This window comes from Centroberyx gerrardi, chromosome 8, assembly GCF_048128805.1.
Source record: "Centroberyx gerrardi isolate f3 chromosome 8, fCenGer3.hap1.cur.20231027, whole genome shotgun sequence".
In the NCBI taxonomy this organism is placed as follows: domain Eukaryota; kingdom Metazoa; phylum Chordata; class Actinopteri; order Beryciformes; family Berycidae; genus Centroberyx; species Centroberyx gerrardi.
In genome coordinates, this window is record NC_136004.1 from 5,869,636 (window position 1) to 5,887,123 (window position 17,488).

Genomic DNA, 17,488 nt, shown 5'->3' on the forward strand with positions numbered 1-17,488 from the left:
AGAATCTGTCTGAGGATGGACTGTAAATCTCTTTTCTGCCTTTCCGCTCTGTTCCTTCGTCCGTATTCGGGGTTTCTTTTTGTTTTCTTTTCTTTTAAGGTCAGGCTGCCCTTCATCCGAGTGGTGCACTGTGTATTCGCTCCTCCCCCCGGCTCCGTGGGCGAGCGGGGGTCATCTTCTTCGCCGTTGTCGTCCGTTCATTTCTGAACAATGTGCTGTTTAAGAGACGGGAAGTCCTCTCCCGGCTCCCCCTGGGGTGGTCCCTGCCGTCTCCCTCCCTCTCCCCGGCGGCCCGCGTGGCATCTGGACATATTTGCATATTAGTTCCGATATGCAAATAGAGCGATACAACAGCAGCACCATTTCGAAAGTACAAATGAGACAAATATTTCATCTACTTTTTTGCTTGTTTCTAAATGACATCCTTGTTTCCGTGATAGGTATCTTGAGAGCAGGCAGGCGAGTGAAGACAGTGTGCTTTAACCTAGTTTTTTGAAGATTGATACCGATATTTTTGAATTGAAGCTGCCGACAGCTGAAATTTTGAGCTTATTTTATTTTTTTGACCATTTTCATCCTTTCCAGAATTCAGTGTTTCCCGCCTGAATTGTATTCATGACAGTGTGGAAAAACATGTACATGCATACTTGTGTGGAATTGTGTGGTTTCCCATAGACAACCAGTACTGATCAGTTCTACAACAAATAGGTAAAAAAAACACCATCATATCCATCATATCAAACGTGGACGATTTAATAAAAGGCCCAATATCTGCCCCATATATCAGTCTGACCCTGACTCACTTGCATGCTGTAGGGAAAGCTGTGGTTTCAGTGTAATGTGGCGGTGTGAGATTTCTAACCGCGGCGTCACAGTTGCGGAGTTGGAGGCTTCCTCCGCCGAGCGATAGCGGGAGAGGAAGCCGTAAAACATCATTTCCTGGCACCGCGGGGAGAGTATCGCAGCGTCTTATCGCCCAATACCCACCGTCAACGCCCGTCACACAGCTTCATATCTGGCCCCGACACACACCGACCCCCCCGTCCGCACACACACACACACACAACCACAGCATTTTATGGCGGCGCAGGACATCTGTACATGGAATGGAAGTTTGTGGATGGATATCGAGGTTAACGGTGTTAAAAATAAAATATGCAGTGACATTTCTGGTCAAAACGACACTGAACTCACACTGTATTGAAAAAAAAATAATAAGGGAATGATGTCCTGGCTTGAAAACATATCAAGATATTATATGTCAGCCTGGGATATAGTGGTAAATAATAAGGTGGGTAACCTATGACCTCCAGTCTGTGATCATCATAAGGCAAACAACCACCAATATCAACAAAAACTAATTATAGTTTCAGAAAAGTGTTCATTTATGCTTTTTTTTACCTTAAAAGATGGAATCCTCATATAACTTTTGGCACTACTTACCATGACTGATACTATGGATTTACACCATTAAGTGTCAATCTGAAAAAAGGTAGGTAGACTCTATCCTGCAAATAAAAACACAGGTAAACAGAGGTAAGTGGGTTTACCCTCCACTACATACTTTCTAGTTTTTCCCATGATTCTCATTCCTCACCTACAACTGAAAATGTTCTGGATCAGTTTAGTTCCTATATTGATTTCAATTCTGTAGGCTAATTTTAGGATAAGAGATTTAAAACGGTTTTCCGAACACACCCCTGAAAGGTTTATCATGAAAGATGCGGTGGCATTTAACACCTGATACACGGGGAATGTTTTCATCCTGCCATGATAAAGAGCCCTTTTGATTTCTGTGCATCATCTCTATGCACTTCTAATTGAATCATCCTCATCTCCTGTGTAATTTCAGCTGGTAAGTGAAGAATGCGAAAGGTAATGCTTTTTGGGGTTTTTTTCCCAATATGATTGTTTCCTTAATTGTGAACTAATTGGATTCTCGTTTTCATCCCTGCAAGCAAAGAGTGTCAAAAATGGAAAATGTGTGCTTTTGTAACGCTTAGCGGTGGCTTATGTTGCATCGGGAGCATCCTGTCTGTGCAATGCACTCTTATCACACTCAAGAGTCACCTTTTGTTTTTGGATATATTTCAGCGATGTCGGTTTGCCATAGTCAAAACGTGTTGAAGTTTTGTTTCTAAATGTGAACTCACACACACGCGCACACACACATGAACATATACACACTATGTATAATGCTTTGGTGTAAGACTAACCCTGTCTCATGAGCTAAGAAGTTTCCCTGTTGCATCCATCGATCTTCTTGTCACCTGAGTTGGTCCCATGCTCTTTTTTGCTTCACGCATGGCCTTTGGCTTCATATCACTATTCTTGTGCCTTGTTTAACTACTGTAAATGGTGAATGTTGTAAAGTACAGATGGGGCTGAAAAAAAAAGAAAAACTTAATCATATTGACATACATTTAAAGGTATTAGTTGAAAAAGTATTAAAGATTATAATATTGAATAGGCTGCAGAGCTTTTCTAGTGCTGAACATCTATGTTTGGTAATGCCAGGGCAGCTTTGTGGTATATTGTATCTATAATTATGGACATTTTGGATGTTTTCTGTACAGTAGAATTTGCAAATGTATATGCAGCCTTTTGGAAATAAATGTACAGTTGAAAGATCTCAGCTTGTGTAAAGACTAGTTATTTTGCTCCTTGTATGTCCAGTCAATTCACAGTTGGTTCATAATTGTGTGTTCTTAGCATTATCAGCCCGAGGTTAGCAGTTTGTTTCCCAGTGGGGCCTCCCATGCCAAAAATGTATGCAGTCATGCTACAGTAAAAATAAACACATCCATCATGCGTTATCGTTTTTGATACAGTATAGCCATACTTAAAGTTTCAAAGGTGGAAGTAACAACATTTACTGTCATTACTGTAATTGAGTAGCCTTTTGTGAACTCAATTTTACCTCAGTATGTTTTGACTTCAGTATATTGTACTTTGCTACATTTTAAGTCACATCCATTACCAATTTTGTAGCATTGCATCAGAAACTGGCTAATCGCAGCCAGCATCTATCAAACCTACAAGCATGTAGCCTACATGAAAATGTTCAAATTTAGCCATGATAGTAGCTTAGTTAACATAGTTAGCCAAAAAAACATCCATGCAGCTACAGTATTATTGGTTTGTGTTAGCCTGGTTGTAGCTAGTTTTCTAGCCTTGCTAGCTAGTTGGATAGCAGCAAAAGAATATCAATGAAGTAACGTTATTGAACAATGGGGAAGGGCATTTTCACTTTAATTTTTTTATCCCAGATCAAATGACATGAATTTCAGAATCTTATAACGCTCAACATAGTCTATAAAAACATGTAATATTACATATTGAACTATGTCCTCATCCTTTTCACACTACTGACTCTGTAAAGTTCCAAGTACACTTTAAATTAGCTACTTTTTCTTTTTCAGTAGATTTTTACTCCAGTAGTTTTACTCTTACTTAGTAAAGTTTAAGCAAAGTAACAGCTCTTCTACATGGTTAAGTACTCTTTCCACCCCAGCTTGGTTCACTATAGCAATAACTTGCCAAGTAGTGACTGCTCATTCACTCTCTGAAGGTGACATTAAGTTTATTGGCTTGTATTATTTCCCTAATCTCATCTCACCACAACAGAACAGTCGCCCACTCGGTGCATAGCAAAGTACATAGGAAGTAAGATTGCCAGTCCTTGGCTAAACAAAATACCTGGCAATAGAGTACACAATGACTAATGTCAACGAGACAGTGGGCTAGGCTGGAGCTGCTCCTGCCTGGAAGTGACTAGTGTTACCTGTCTAGCATGGAGTCTTTTTTATGCTTTAGCTTGTGGGCGGCTTGAAAATAAGAGAAGTGGGTTTGCGGCAGGAAGGTTTGGATTAGTCCAAATCCCCCTCAAAAACCAGCTAGGAACCTCTGAACAATAGAATTAACACTTTCCCTTCCCTCAACAACTACTACTAAAAGTGCCTTTGAGCAAGGCATCTAACCTCAGTGAATAGCAGTGGCTGCAACTTCTCCCCTAAGCTGTCGCCGTGAAAAATAATGTTTTTAGTCAGATTGGCCGGATAGAAAAGAGTTAAAATGAAACACTGTGAGCATAAAAAGGTTTTTAATAAAACCAGCGAGGACTCTCCCGAGACAGCAAAACACATCAGTGGAGAAAAGCGCAAACAATAAATTGTATTGCTTTTTTTGAGGCTGACCATAAATAAGGTAATCATTGCACTAAACAAGTCTCTTTTATGTGAATCTCAACAGTTCGTCCTTGAGAGAAAAATCAAGCGTACAATGACGACAGCGGGGAGAAATACCGTGCAGCTCCTGACATGGATTGTTATAAGTTATTCAGAGGCAATCGACGCATTCTTGAGGGGCTGAAAAGTTTCTCTTTGTCTACATTTTTTTTTGCACCAAATCATATTAAAAGAACCATTTTTTCCCCTACAATTCCAGCTTCTTAATATCCTTTTTTTGAGGCTTGATGCCCTAACTGGCTCGTACACTTTCTCTTTTTCCATTTTTGATGGTGTTTTTAAATTTTATGACTCTTATTCCACAAATAAGAAGGCGGGTAAACTGCATCCCTGTGGGGAAAAAAAGACCCACACAACCACACAAAAAAAGACCCTGTAAAAGCAGAAGAATATATATATTTTCCCTATCAATAGAATTGATCTTGACCTCATTGCAGCAGATGCGCAGAAGCCGGTGCAGTCAGGCTGAATGCAAAGTTTACGGCCTTATCTAGGAGTAAGTGGCTCGGGGACTTTAGCCTCCTCCCTCGCCTTATCACCAGAAACACAAGTTCCAGAAGCATAAGCCACACAGCGGTAAACACTGTGGAAAATTCAAGAATGGCCAGGCTCTTCCACATAGACTATGCATGTGGAGACAAAACTGGGGAAACATAAATGCTATGTTCTATAATGTAACAGTTAGAATAAGATGTTGATAATGTCCTACTGTATTAGGCCTGTGCCGATGTGAAAGTTTCATGGTGCGATGATCTTGGCGAAAATGATCTCGATATACGATATTATCCCGATAATTATGAATAAGATAAAAACCTTAAAATCAGTACTGTCATATGCTTCAATTACTTAAAAATGTATTTTTATCACAAGACATTCTCTTTTTTTAAACACGTTTTAAGGTACGACTGTAGAACATATGTAAAATATTGATGTAAAATACTGACTTTTTGCATTTGTTATTCAGCCTCTCAACAACGGTAATAAAAAATTAGGCCTGGTGTTATAAATGTTATTGTCTTTTACCGCGATATACGCTGTCCCAACCCTATACTGTATACACTGTATGGTGGCTGCAGTAAATCTCATCTCTATTCCTCAGTCTGCCCAGCGGCCAGTGAAGCTATCAGTCACCCAGAAATTGGACTTAGTCAAAGGTGCGACCAGGGCTGCATGTTTACCACTGTCACCCGAACTGAGATCTTCCTCTCGGAGACGTGACATCACTCCATCTCCAGCCTGAGAAGCCATCAATAAGGTTCCTCATTTCCTCAGAGGACGTTCGGTTCAGCCCAGCCCTTCCTGTGTGATGGCATATCTCTGTCTTGCAGACAACTGTCAACTGGCACACACAGGAGAATGTTTACTAAAAATATGATGATGACTAATTTCTTCTGATGAGAGGCTTTGCATAATAGACTCCCCCCCCCGACATACTGTAGGGTCTAACAGCAGCGGGAAGCCAGTCACAATTGCTATTCAGTTTGCTCTGTAACAGCAGTAGGCGTGCTGTCCTCATTCTGCTTCAAATCATTACATTTTGGGGTATTTAGCTGACGCTCCCATCCAGAGTGATGTACAATGTGTGCAACAGTGGGGTAGTTCTTTTACTTAAATGCATTGTGTTTGTAGTTTGCCTGGGCAAGGCAATTTACAGTAAAAGAGTTTAAGAGGATGTTATAATGGTTTCCAGTAAGACAGACTTTTTTATTGCTTTAAGGAGTCCAAAAATGAGGTAAATTCCTATTCAAATGAGTTAATTTGAGGTATATAGCATTTTAAAAATTACATTTATGCATATAAAACTTGCAAACGAATACCATCAAATTAACAATGAATTCAACAGACTTGATTACAATCAAAATTCAACATCTTTACAGTTCAAACGTTCAAAGTAATATTGTGACCTGCAGTACTTCAAATGTGTTTTAAGTCATTTCAAAGAGTGTAAATGTACAAATTCATCAATATCTTTGAATCTAGAAATGAATACATTGTCACTGTATGTCAATGTTGTGCAAAATTATTACATGGACTTCACTTGCTTTATTGTTAATGCAGATTTTTAAAACAGTTTCTGTTGGTGACTATGGACTCCCAGAGGGATTTGCCTCTAGGACTGACTCTCTTTTTGTTATGAAACACCTGCCTCACTTGTTTATTTCCACATTTAGACTCAGTTAGAGTCATATGTCCAGTGAGTTTGTGTTCATTTAAAAGGTGGGTAAACTGTGTCCTCCAGTCAGTGAGTGAGTAAGGCAAACCACCACCAATGTAAACAAAATCAATTATATTTCAGCATCAATTTATGCATTTTTCCCTTACAAAACAGTATCTTCATATAGGTTACATCAGTTTGTTACAACTTACTATGATGTATGCTTTCAGGGTAAACTCTATTCTACAGAAAAAGGTGAGGAAACTGTTTTCAATGCGTTAGTAACTGAGTAGTTGCACTAAACACCCAAACTGGTTCAAACGTATGTACCGCATCATGAGTGTAGCCTAACTGTACAAGACCAGAAGGGATAACTCTAATAACAGCTCCAAATTATTTATGTTTAACAGGGAAATTATGTTTGTACATGACGACCGCATGTTTGATAAGTGGCTCTTGTCCCTGATTAATTGCATGACATAAGCTATAAACTTTATATTTCAAAGGACAAAAGACATATATTGCATAAGCCTAGACCTGGATGTGTCTAGTCAAAAGATGTAATGTCCAGATACATGCTTGTTGTCAGTGGAGGGGCCGTGGGTGCTGCCTTCAAGTGCTCCTTGTAAGCGCCTACTCCACATTTCGCAAGTGGCAAATACAACTTGTTGCTGCATTCAAGTGTTTTTGGTCAGAAATCAAAACAAAATGGACCCTGTGGCAAAAGTAGTGGGTTTTTTTTTATAGTGGCTGTTGTTTTATGTTAGAAATAAAATGACACAGAGAATAGGAGAAAATGCATCTGACATGTTAAGTGATTTTTTCATTAATTTATTTCCCAAAGTTGCTGTATAGCCTACATCACGCATACCATGAGTTGATAGCCTACTCTCCGCCCCCTAAATGTCACATCTCGGCAACTCGGCTTTTCATAAACAAATCCCACTTTCCCAGTCATATACCACTTAGTGCGATCCTTAGTGACGTTACTTTAGTCGTAATTACAGTATATCCTACAGTGCTTGAAGGCAGCACCTTTTTAAGAACTGTCGCGTGCAACAAGGCGCACTGGTTTAAGGGAACGGCACATGACGGGCAGACACCGGCAAGGGCGGAGTGTAGGCCAACTGTGTGTGTTGTGCTTGGACGTGCGGCTGCGCCTTACTGCTCTTGTTTGTGTATGCTGTGGGATAGATGAAAACCTCTTTGGTGAAGCCGCGGAAACTAACTTGGTTATAAATTAGCGAAAGACCCGCCCGGCAGGTGAATCACCGGTCTTACGTCAAACCTCACAAACTTGTTGAAAGGAAGCACACTGCCCGGCCGGCGATTGTAAATAGCCTACATTTCGCTACAAACTTAAACTGGGATGAGTTAATTTAAGTCTGTAGACTTTGACAGTAGTCTACTGTGAAAGTATGGCCAACACATTGTATATGGTAAGTGTTCTTTTTGTACTTCAAAGAGTAAAGGATTGATATCAAAGCTGGACACATGGTTTACTTAGTATCTAATCCGACCGTGCGAGTAGCCCCGATATACGTGCGGTTCTCGTGTGGAGAAACTCAAATAACCTGCCAGTTTAATGTTGCCTTGCTATTCGGCAAAGGTACGTAGGCCTACGTTACCTGGTAGAAATTTATATGAATCATTAGAGTCTTATAGTCGGCATAACCCGCCAAGCAGCACTTTATTCCAACAAACTCTTATTAGAATTGGCTGACTCTGCTCGCTACACCATCACAGTGTATCTTGGTAGACTAAAGTTGTGGTATAACGTTAATAGGCGAGCCAATTCTACATTTTTATTGAAATAAGTGTTGTATGGTGTAGGCCAAGTGCGTGTATGCCGAATTAAGAGTGGCTCCTAACGATTCGTGAAAGACTCAAGTCATGTTTACCAGGTAAGCACGTTTGCCAATAAGCAAGGGAACATTAAATTTACTGTTTTTAATTGAGTTTGGTGTGATTTTCTGTCCATACGAGTCTCTTCCCTTCATTTCTAAAATTTGTTCGCGTTTAACGTGAAGTCACAGAATGTCACGTTTAGTTGTCAAAACTCCCTGAGCTGTCTCGGCTGAAGGTGCGAAATTCCTCAGCGGCTTAAAAGTAGCCTAACCTTAGGGTTGTAACTCACAAAAGGTATTTCTCAGTGGCCTACTAACTAGTGAGCTGTTGAAAATTTGATATGTTTACAGTAAGTGACAAAGCTGAATGTCTGACACAATAACAAATGCTAACACACCCCGTTGGGTGCCGCCGCCCTCTCTTGTATAGAGAGAACGTCACGCCAAGCTCTATTAAAAATCTGGCAGTGTAAAGTGTTCTTGCTAATCAGCACAGCTACCTCACATACATTGGAACATAAGACAGAACAGAAGACCTTTTCTGAGTCCATAGGAGCCGCTCTTCATTTCGGCACACACGTGATCCACCAAGCAGTGCTTATTTAAATAGAATTTCAACTTCTACAACTAGTTACCTGTTTTCCCCACACAATCCTCTTCCACGAAAATACACCGTGGCGGACGACAGCGAGCAGTGTAAACCACTTCTTAAAGTTGTAATTTCATTGAAATACATGTATGCCGATTTGAATAGTAGCTTTTAACAATTCAGAAGAGGTTTTGAGTTTTATTTTATGAAGTATGTACCATGCTGATAGGCAAGGTCACATTAAATTGCTAGATTTTTGAACGACGTTTTGTATGACTTTCTCTCCATGCCAGAGAAAGTACCGGGGCTAGCATAGACCTGCACACTTGTTGGGATAATGGGTGATTATTAATGTTACGCAAAAAATGTGTTATCTTTTGTTCACATGCCCATTTTAATTCCCCGCTTAAGACTGAGACGCACCATACAAAGTAACTTAGGAAATGGGTGTGTGTGTGTGTGTGTGTTAATGGCAGGGAGAGGCTCGTGCGCATGGCGTGAGCTTTCAGCAATGTAGGGCAGCACAGGTGAAATGAGGTTGGGAAATATCGGGTGTGGCAGTCTTGTGACTTACTTATTCCTACTGAGACTCATTCAACCTGTCCAGGACTTGATTTACAGTAGGCCCATTTAATCCATTCTGCTTGGTGTAATATACAGGTGGCAGCCCAGTGATTCTTTATTCTGTCCTTTTTAGACATGTTTTATTTTTAAAGATGGTATTGCCACATCGATGCCAGCTTTTCTGGTGCTCTTACACAGCCTCCTCTACTGCTCATGTATGAGGGAATCCCCTTTTTCCACTCCTCCACTGGCTGAACTCTGAACTTGCTTCATAGAATGTGGCCTGATCATAAATCCATTCCATTGGTCCTGGCAAAACACCAACAGCGTCAGAAAGTCAAGCGTCATCTTGATCAGCATCTCATTAAAAACAACAAAAACTATGACTTATTCTCCCTTTATTTTTCCCTGTCTAGTTAGTTGGTATTGAATCCTTAGAAAGTATTCCCCTGTAAACAAGCCATTTCCTGTGAGGCCTTTTCACAATCACTTAACCTCTTAGCTTAAACTGATAACACCCAATTTAGTAGCTTCAAGGGGGATCGAATATACAAATATGACTGATTCAAACACGACACAAGATAATCAGGAAAGTGAGATTAAAGGTGCTATGTGTAGCATTTTTAAACATATATCAGTGTGAAATTAATTGATACCTTGGTGTAATTACTGTTAATAAATGAGACCGTGGTCAAGATAATTGGTAGCATCTATGTCACGCCACTGGTGTTGTTAGTGCTAGTGTTTCTCAAAATTAAGACCACATTTCCCATAAACCCTGTTGCCTCCTGTCCCCCCTCCCCCTCCCAGGTGTCTTTGACTTTACTGATAAGGATAAACATGATGGAAGTGATTTTTACATCGGCCTTTCACTTGTTCCAGAATCTGTGAACAGCAACCTCTTCCTGTTTTATATCGTAAAGCAGTTTCCCTTCGTGCCGTAAAGCAATCCAGCAGATTTCCCACCAAATTGGACTTGTTGGCACACAATGTAAAATGCAGTGTAAGCAATCCAGTGGAGGCTGCCAGTCTTCTCAGTGATGGTCTCGTTTGTTCACAGAAATTATACTAATGTCTCAAAATGAATGTGACAATGATTTATTGATGTTAAAAAAAAAACACAAAGGGCTTCTAAAATTCATTCTAAACTAATTAAAGGAACGAACAAAGAAAATCAAGATGAGTGTATTTTTTTTAACATGTTTACTGCCATCATCTCTTATCTAAAGGTTGTCTCCATATTGATCTGGCTCCTCAAACCCGCGGTGGCACTACAGCAGTCTGGCCTCGAGTCGGGAGGCAGAGTGGGAAACAGGACACAGCGGGACGTCTCCTGCAGAGACAACCTGGAGTACCCGCACGGCAACATCTGCTGTTTAAACTGTCCAGCTGGTGAGCCACATGGAGCCGCACTCGATGCAGTCCACCGAGACTGAAGTTTTGTCACAAGCTCAAATCCAGAAATCAATCATGAGAGCTATGAAGCAAGTTGAGCCTGATAATGATGGGTTATTATTCAGCTAAAGTGACAGGCTCAGTTGAATGTGTCGCGTTTGTGTAAGGAGATTTCTGGGTTAATATGTGTTGGAGGGTGTCCTATTAATTGTGTGTGTTTTTTTTTAACAGGTACATATGTGAAATCGCCTTGCACAAGAGCAAGGGAGAAGGGGAAGTGTGAGGAATGTGACTACGGGACACACACTGAGCACGCCAACGGGCTGCAACAGTGTTTGAAGTGCACCAAGTGTCGCCCAGGTAATTCTGCTTGATGGCTTTACACTATCGATTGGAGTGACTGGAAGAAAAATCAATATTCAACCTTTTTAAAGCGCTCCAAGCATAAACTCAGACTTAACAAGGTCTTTTTCATGTTGCTCTTTCAGATCAGGAAATTGTAAGGTTATGTACTAGCACTCAGGACACTGAGTGCCAGTGCAAATTGGGGTGGTTTTGTGTCCCTGACCAAGCATGCGAGGTGTGCAAGAAGTGTTCAAGGTGAGCCAATGGAAATAGAATGAACCTGACACGAGCTTCATTCAAAATGATTAATGAGAGAATAATCCTTTTCATTTCACTTATTCACAAATTCACAAATTTTAATTATTTTGTGCCTTCGATTTATGTTTTTTCGCCTGCTTCCAAACCAGATGTGAAGAAGATGAGGTGGAAGTGAGGAACTGCACTGCTACCTCCAACAGGGAGTGCAAGAAAGGCCGCCTCCCCCCCTCTGTCTCCGGCTCAGGTACAATGCTCAGTGGGAGTTAATATGCCGCCCCATATTTGTACAAACATTTTGGAGACACCAATCATTACTGGAGACATGCCTGGATTTTTGTAGCGCTAAAAATAAAATGTATTATCCCATGTATTCTTCTTGTGAAAAGCAGAGAGGAAAGTGAGAAAGCATAATGATCAATTTGCAAATGGATAACCAATAATTACACGTAATTATCATCATAATTGCCAATAACCAAACAGAACGCACAGATTATTATTCAACAAGTGGCAGTAGTGACAGCCTGTAGAAGGTTCAGATGGGACAAATGTACTTATGTTGCTTTTAATGCTAGATACAGAATAGTAGTTGTACAGTGTCACCATGTAGATTTGGAAAAGTATGGAAAAATGTGTTTGGTTCAGTCCAGATACACGTGACTGCACATATTATGCAATCACTGTCATTTCACATATTGTGATATTTGCTGATATATGGCCTGATTGAGTCATATTGCCCAGTCACTATCCGCATGCATCATATTGAAACTCTTCAAATCCAGGGAAGAACTTAAAAAGTGTGGAATTTTTGAAATGGAAAATATGTCAGATTCCTGCATGATCTGCTGCCTCCATAGAGGAATTCATGCAGCTGTAAACTGATCCAAGTCATGACCTTATCATTGCCATCATTTGGTGCTAATGGCTGTTGATTATCCTTTGTTTCAATCAGCAGATGCAGCAGTGATTGTGTCAGTTGCACTGATTGCGGTGGTAATTATTTCGGTAATATCTGCTGTTTGCATATGGCGGAGATGTCGTCGACCAACAGGTAATTGTTATTTAGAAGAAAAATCAGCCCAGATAAAATTGTAAAATGTTTCAGAAAGTCTGGGGAAAGTATTTAAAATGCATTTGATCAATTCCAAGTTTCACCAAGTAGCGTAGGACCCAAGGCATTTTCATTCCTGACAACCATAATTTGGTGTCCCACGGAGTTTCTTGTCTTGCTGAAGTTTAAAGAAACTCTTGTCAGTTTCTGAAAGCCACTGCTCTATAGCAGAGGACCTTGAAGTGTTTTAGCCTCAGACTCAAATTTGAGAAATTTAGTCTCTTCACGGGACGATTTTTAAACCTAATTGTATTGTCTTCCCACCAGAAGCAGGGATATGAACTGTTTTGGGTCCTGATGTATCAATTAAGAAATGCTGTTCTGCTAGGGAGCCATAGAAACTTAAAGTGCAAAACACTTGTCTTGTGCCATAACTGCATATTTTTGTTAATCGAAAGCCAGCCTGGGAAAATACATGTTTCGGTTGATTCTTGTCAAATGTAACAACAGAAGAACAAGTACTGTCAAATTGTTGGTCATTGAGCATTGGGCAATTCCTTAATGTGCCTTCACCCATTCCACTCATCCTTTCTTCACAGACTCCCAGAGCAATCTGCCTGACAGGCTGAAGGATGGACTGGTGAGTCACTCAGTGTTTTCCGTTTTACTTTCACATTTTAGGCATTTAGCTGACACCGTTATCCAGAATGAATTAAAATGAGTGCAGCAATAGAATAAGCCTATAATAAGCCTAACTTCCTGGATTGCAAACATTACATTTCTCTTCATGATTTTATTATGCAAGGCGAGAAATAGGACAACCAATGCCGAACATAGACCTGGCAAAATAAATGTGTTGTAAGATTATTCCCGTTCCAAGTGGATGCGATCGACGGCTGTTAGAGCATGTCCTCATCCTCTGTAGGATTATAGGGACAACCGGTCCCCCGAGGAGAGGGAGAACAGAGAGAACCGAAGGGTGAGCCGCCCGCATCTGATCCAGTGCCGGCAACCGGTGAGAGCCAAATCCCTGGCCAGCACGGAGGATGAGCGCGCGGAGCTGTGCGTCAGCCTGGCCAGCTCCGCCAGTAACTCCCAGTACAGTCTAGCTGGCCTGCCCTCGCCCCTCTTCCCCACATCCACCCCCCGATCCAGCCCCGTGGTCCCCAGGCAGCCCAGCATGAGGGTGAGAGCAACAGCTCATCTTCACCCTACCTTCCTACCTACCTACCTACCTACTCCCTGTTTTTTTCCCATTCACTAATGCTTAGCGGTCTCAAAAACCCTCAGTTCTTTCAAGTTCCACTGGTCTGACTGTCTACTTACTCTAGCTCCTCTCCTCCATTTTCCCACTGTATTGTTTCTCATAAGACATATAGTGCATGTGCCATGTCCGAAAACTGTTTAGTACATATCAACTGGGTTAGACTGATAAATAGGTTTGCCTCTATATCAAGGTGACATTGGCCTTTTATTTAAAAAAGAATATTGGCCAGTCAGTGTTATCCACCTCTGATATGATGCAGTTTGTTTGATTACATATTTATTATAGAATTGATCAATACTACACTGGTTGTCTATGGGAAGTCTTTAACCTGATTTTATTCTAATGAAACATTTTGATCGGATTCCACACAAGTATGCATGAATGTTATTATTATTATTATTATTATTATTACTATTATTATCATTCCGAGTTTCAGTGGAGAGTTTCAGTGTCCCATGATGGTTTAAATGCTGTTTCAGAGGCTTTTCCACCCTGACAAGAAACACTGTACACTTCTTATTTGGCATGTCAAATTTAAAAGGGGCAATAAGGCTATTACCGGCCCATATCAGAAATGAGCATAATATATCTGTGGGGGGTTTGATAGGGTTGTTGGTTAATACCAATGACTGAACAACTACTTGGCCTGGTGACTTGGCCAGACACTCCCAATTCCCCGTTTTTTTTTGGTTTTTTTTACTCCACTAATTTGCAGTTAGTATTTTTCTGCAGGCTTGTTCAGTCAAACCTGGAAAGCGGTTCAATATCCTGGCATTTACTGATGTTGGAGAAAAATCTGCCTGGTGAACCATTTTCAATTCAGTACACTGGAGCAGCTGCCTGATCAGCAGGGAGTACATAGTTTTCGGACATGCCAAGTAATTAAATAAGAGATATGAGTTGTATTCAGCAGAGGTTACAATTCAAGACTCATGAAGAATTTCAATGGACTACAGAAGACCCAGGAGTTGGATTTGTTTCCATGTTGTTAAAGTTTGCTTTTCTTTCTTGTCATTTTAGGAAGAGAAGTTTCGAAAGCTTGTTCCTGTGGATGGTACAGTCATGCTTTATTTTCATTCATCATTAAATGTTACAGTATATGTTACTCATTGTTTTTGTGTATTGCTCAATAGATGCACATGGACCAGTCTAACGCTACCAGGCTCTTACTGCCTGTCAATTTTACAAAGTAATTTTTTTTAAGTCTCTTGACTGGAGACAGAAAAATATGTATGGGCTGTCATGGCTGCTATCATAATGGGTTAACAAAAATACAAAATTGATTTTCAGATTTGGTCATAAACAATCTAAAATACATGGTTTTGATGGAAATCCACAAGCAGGGGACAAGTTTGCACTCCACTAGTGGGGTTTTTTTGGGTTTTTTTTTTGGTTTGTTTTCCCACCTTGTTCCCAAACTTAAAGCTGCTATGGGCAACTTCACACTTTGGCACCAGAATTTAATTTGGGCAAATAAGGTGAGTCTACAGCAACTCAATTAGGGGGGATGGGATGCTGTTGCAGCCCCACTTTGTGATTTAGGCTGATGAGACAGCTGGAGGTTTACCCAAAAAATAAAAAATCTTGCCTACTAGTGCAGCTTTAATGCTCATAATCTACTATAATACTTTAATGATGGCTCCGTGCCCGAGTTAGGTAAGGCTGCTTGAATGAAGGTCTTTATCTTTGTGTTCAGGATCAGAGTCACTGAGGAAATGCTTTGCGTATTTTGAGGAGATGGACGTCGACTACCACAAGAGGTTCTTCAGGCACCTCGGCATCAGCGACAACGCGATCAAAAGCAACGACCACGTTCAGCACGAAGACAGGATCCACGGCCTGCTGAACATCTGGATGGAAAAAGTGGGAAAAGACGCCAGCCTGAACGACCTGCTGATGGCGTTGCTTGCTTTGGACCAAAGGTTAACGGCGGAGAACGTCATGGCCAAAGCCACCGACGGCGGTCATTATGTCTTTGAGGAGGAATGAATGGCGAATTGCTTTCGTAAAAGAGACAGCATGAGTAATGTAGGCATATGAATCATGGTGTCAGATACGTGCTGCAGGAAGCCTCTGAATCATTGCCTGAAATGCAGGGAGGAGGCAACACACAAGGCTGCCAGCCATAGAGGCCTTTGATGTGAATAGTGAATAGTGAACCTATTCACCTGCATGAAAAAACAGGTCGTATACACTGGAGGACTATGTGTATTGCTGTGGCCCTACTACTGTTGCGATAAGGGCATGTAGTTGTACTGTACAGTTCTGAGCAAAAATGCACTGAGTTGTTGTGTCAAACCTGGCCGACTTATGTTGAGCAACAGGAAACACTGGCCAACTTGCCCAACAACTGATTCTGCGAAATGCAGTTTATTTTCTCGAATGTATTTATTCATGCCCATTAGGGAGTGCTAATTGTTAAGTATGTAATTATGAATACTTACTTTGTTTACAGTCTTATGCGTGCCTCCTGTGTTAAGGCTAGGGACAAAGAGCTGCCACTCCCAGCACAGGTTGATAGTTCGACACAATGACTGTGAAGTTCCTTAGGCATTATCCCTCCATTGCGCTAAGGATGCACTATGTTTTATTTATTTTACAGACAAATGTTACTATTTACCCTGATGAATGAATACATCTTGAAAGTGACACCGACTGAGAAACTGAACATGTGAATCATAAGAACACATTTGCCCAGGGATAAAGTGGATTACAATATAAATACTTTAAATATATAAATTTGTAATGTTGGGCACTGGTGAACAGTGAAGATTATGATTAAAAATGAAATTGAATCTTGCCTGTCTGACTGTATCGCACGATGCGTAGCTCCCATTAGTGGATTGGCATAACAGTTTTTCCTTGATCATGGTTCAGCCTAACTGTTCGTCACACAACAGCTATTTGTCCATGTTTCTATTTTGCCGTTTAACCGCTCAAAGCGCATGATGGAACATGGATCCGTTTGTTCTCATCTCCTGAGTTGTTGGTCACTTGTTACAGCTTCCTGTCACAATCAACAACACAAATCTTGGAGCTTTATGGAAATGCCCTGTATAGTATTTGATTTTGAAGCTTTACTCATCCAGGGAAAGCTGACTGAGTATGAGTTCTCTCTTCAGCCTTGCTTCACCTTCACAGTGGGAGCTGCCCAGTACAACCGCCTCAGTCTTCTGCTGTCGGCCACTGAGCAGCTTCACTGTAGCAGTCGAGAGAAGGGAGAGTGTTACTCATTCACTTCTCCCCATCTCTAAGCTACTGCCGCTCCTAATTAATTGTCAGGCTCCAAAATGAAACATGATGGTTCTATTATGCCATGGCCTGTATGGTTGTCTTGTGTTTAAATCATGATTATACCTATGACAAGACCTGTAACGGACATGAAAAATATGCCAAACGTCTGCCTTGAAGAGAGTGTTACCTTGAGCTTAGGTTTCTGTTTGTACCGACATGTTTTTTTTTTTGTTCATTGCTTTTCATTTTCTCTCAGCTCCTGTAATGATTGCCCGCCTGTTGACATTATACCAGTATTTTTTCACCGTTTCAGTTAAACTGCAACTTTAGAAATGAATTCAAGGAATAAGCCTCGTTTTTTTTTTTTCACAACTTAAAAAGAAGAGCCTCTGAATAGCCAGTATGTGCTTTCAAAGCAATAAATCAAGTGTGAAGATGGCCTTGAATTATGAATGAAATTTTGTAATGTGTGTGAACTTGTATGAATATTAAAAACTATTTTGTACTTGGTTCTCTTCTCTTCTCTTTTTTTACTGTTT

General features: G+C 40.7%; 1 protein-coding gene across 3 annotated transcripts; it reads left to right on the forward strand.

The window, feature by feature from the left end:
• Positions 1 to 7,492: 7,492 nt before the first annotated feature.
• Positions 7,493 to 17,459, forward strand: hdr (hematopoietic death receptor). 3 transcript variants are annotated; one of them, XM_071911523.2, is made up of 10 exons: positions 7,493 to 7,841; positions 10,632 to 10,794; positions 11,029 to 11,157; positions 11,286 to 11,397; positions 11,550 to 11,644; positions 12,350 to 12,448; positions 13,048 to 13,088; positions 13,374 to 13,634; positions 14,736 to 14,769; positions 15,412 to 17,459. In XM_071911523.2, the coding sequence occupies exons 1-10, from the start codon at positions 7,821 to 7,823 to the stop codon at positions 15,702 to 15,704; spliced, it is 1,248 nt and encodes a 415-aa protein (XP_071767624.2). In that variant the 5' UTR covers positions 7,493 to 7,820; the 3' UTR covers positions 15,705 to 17,459. The 3 variants fall into 3 exon arrangements, with proteins under 3 accessions (XP_071767624.2, XP_071767626.2, XP_071767625.2); XM_071911525.2 differs by having other exon boundaries at positions 13,374 to 13,463; XM_071911524.2 differs by having other exon boundaries at positions 12,353 to 12,448.
• Positions 17,460 to 17,488: the final 29 nt, after the last annotated feature.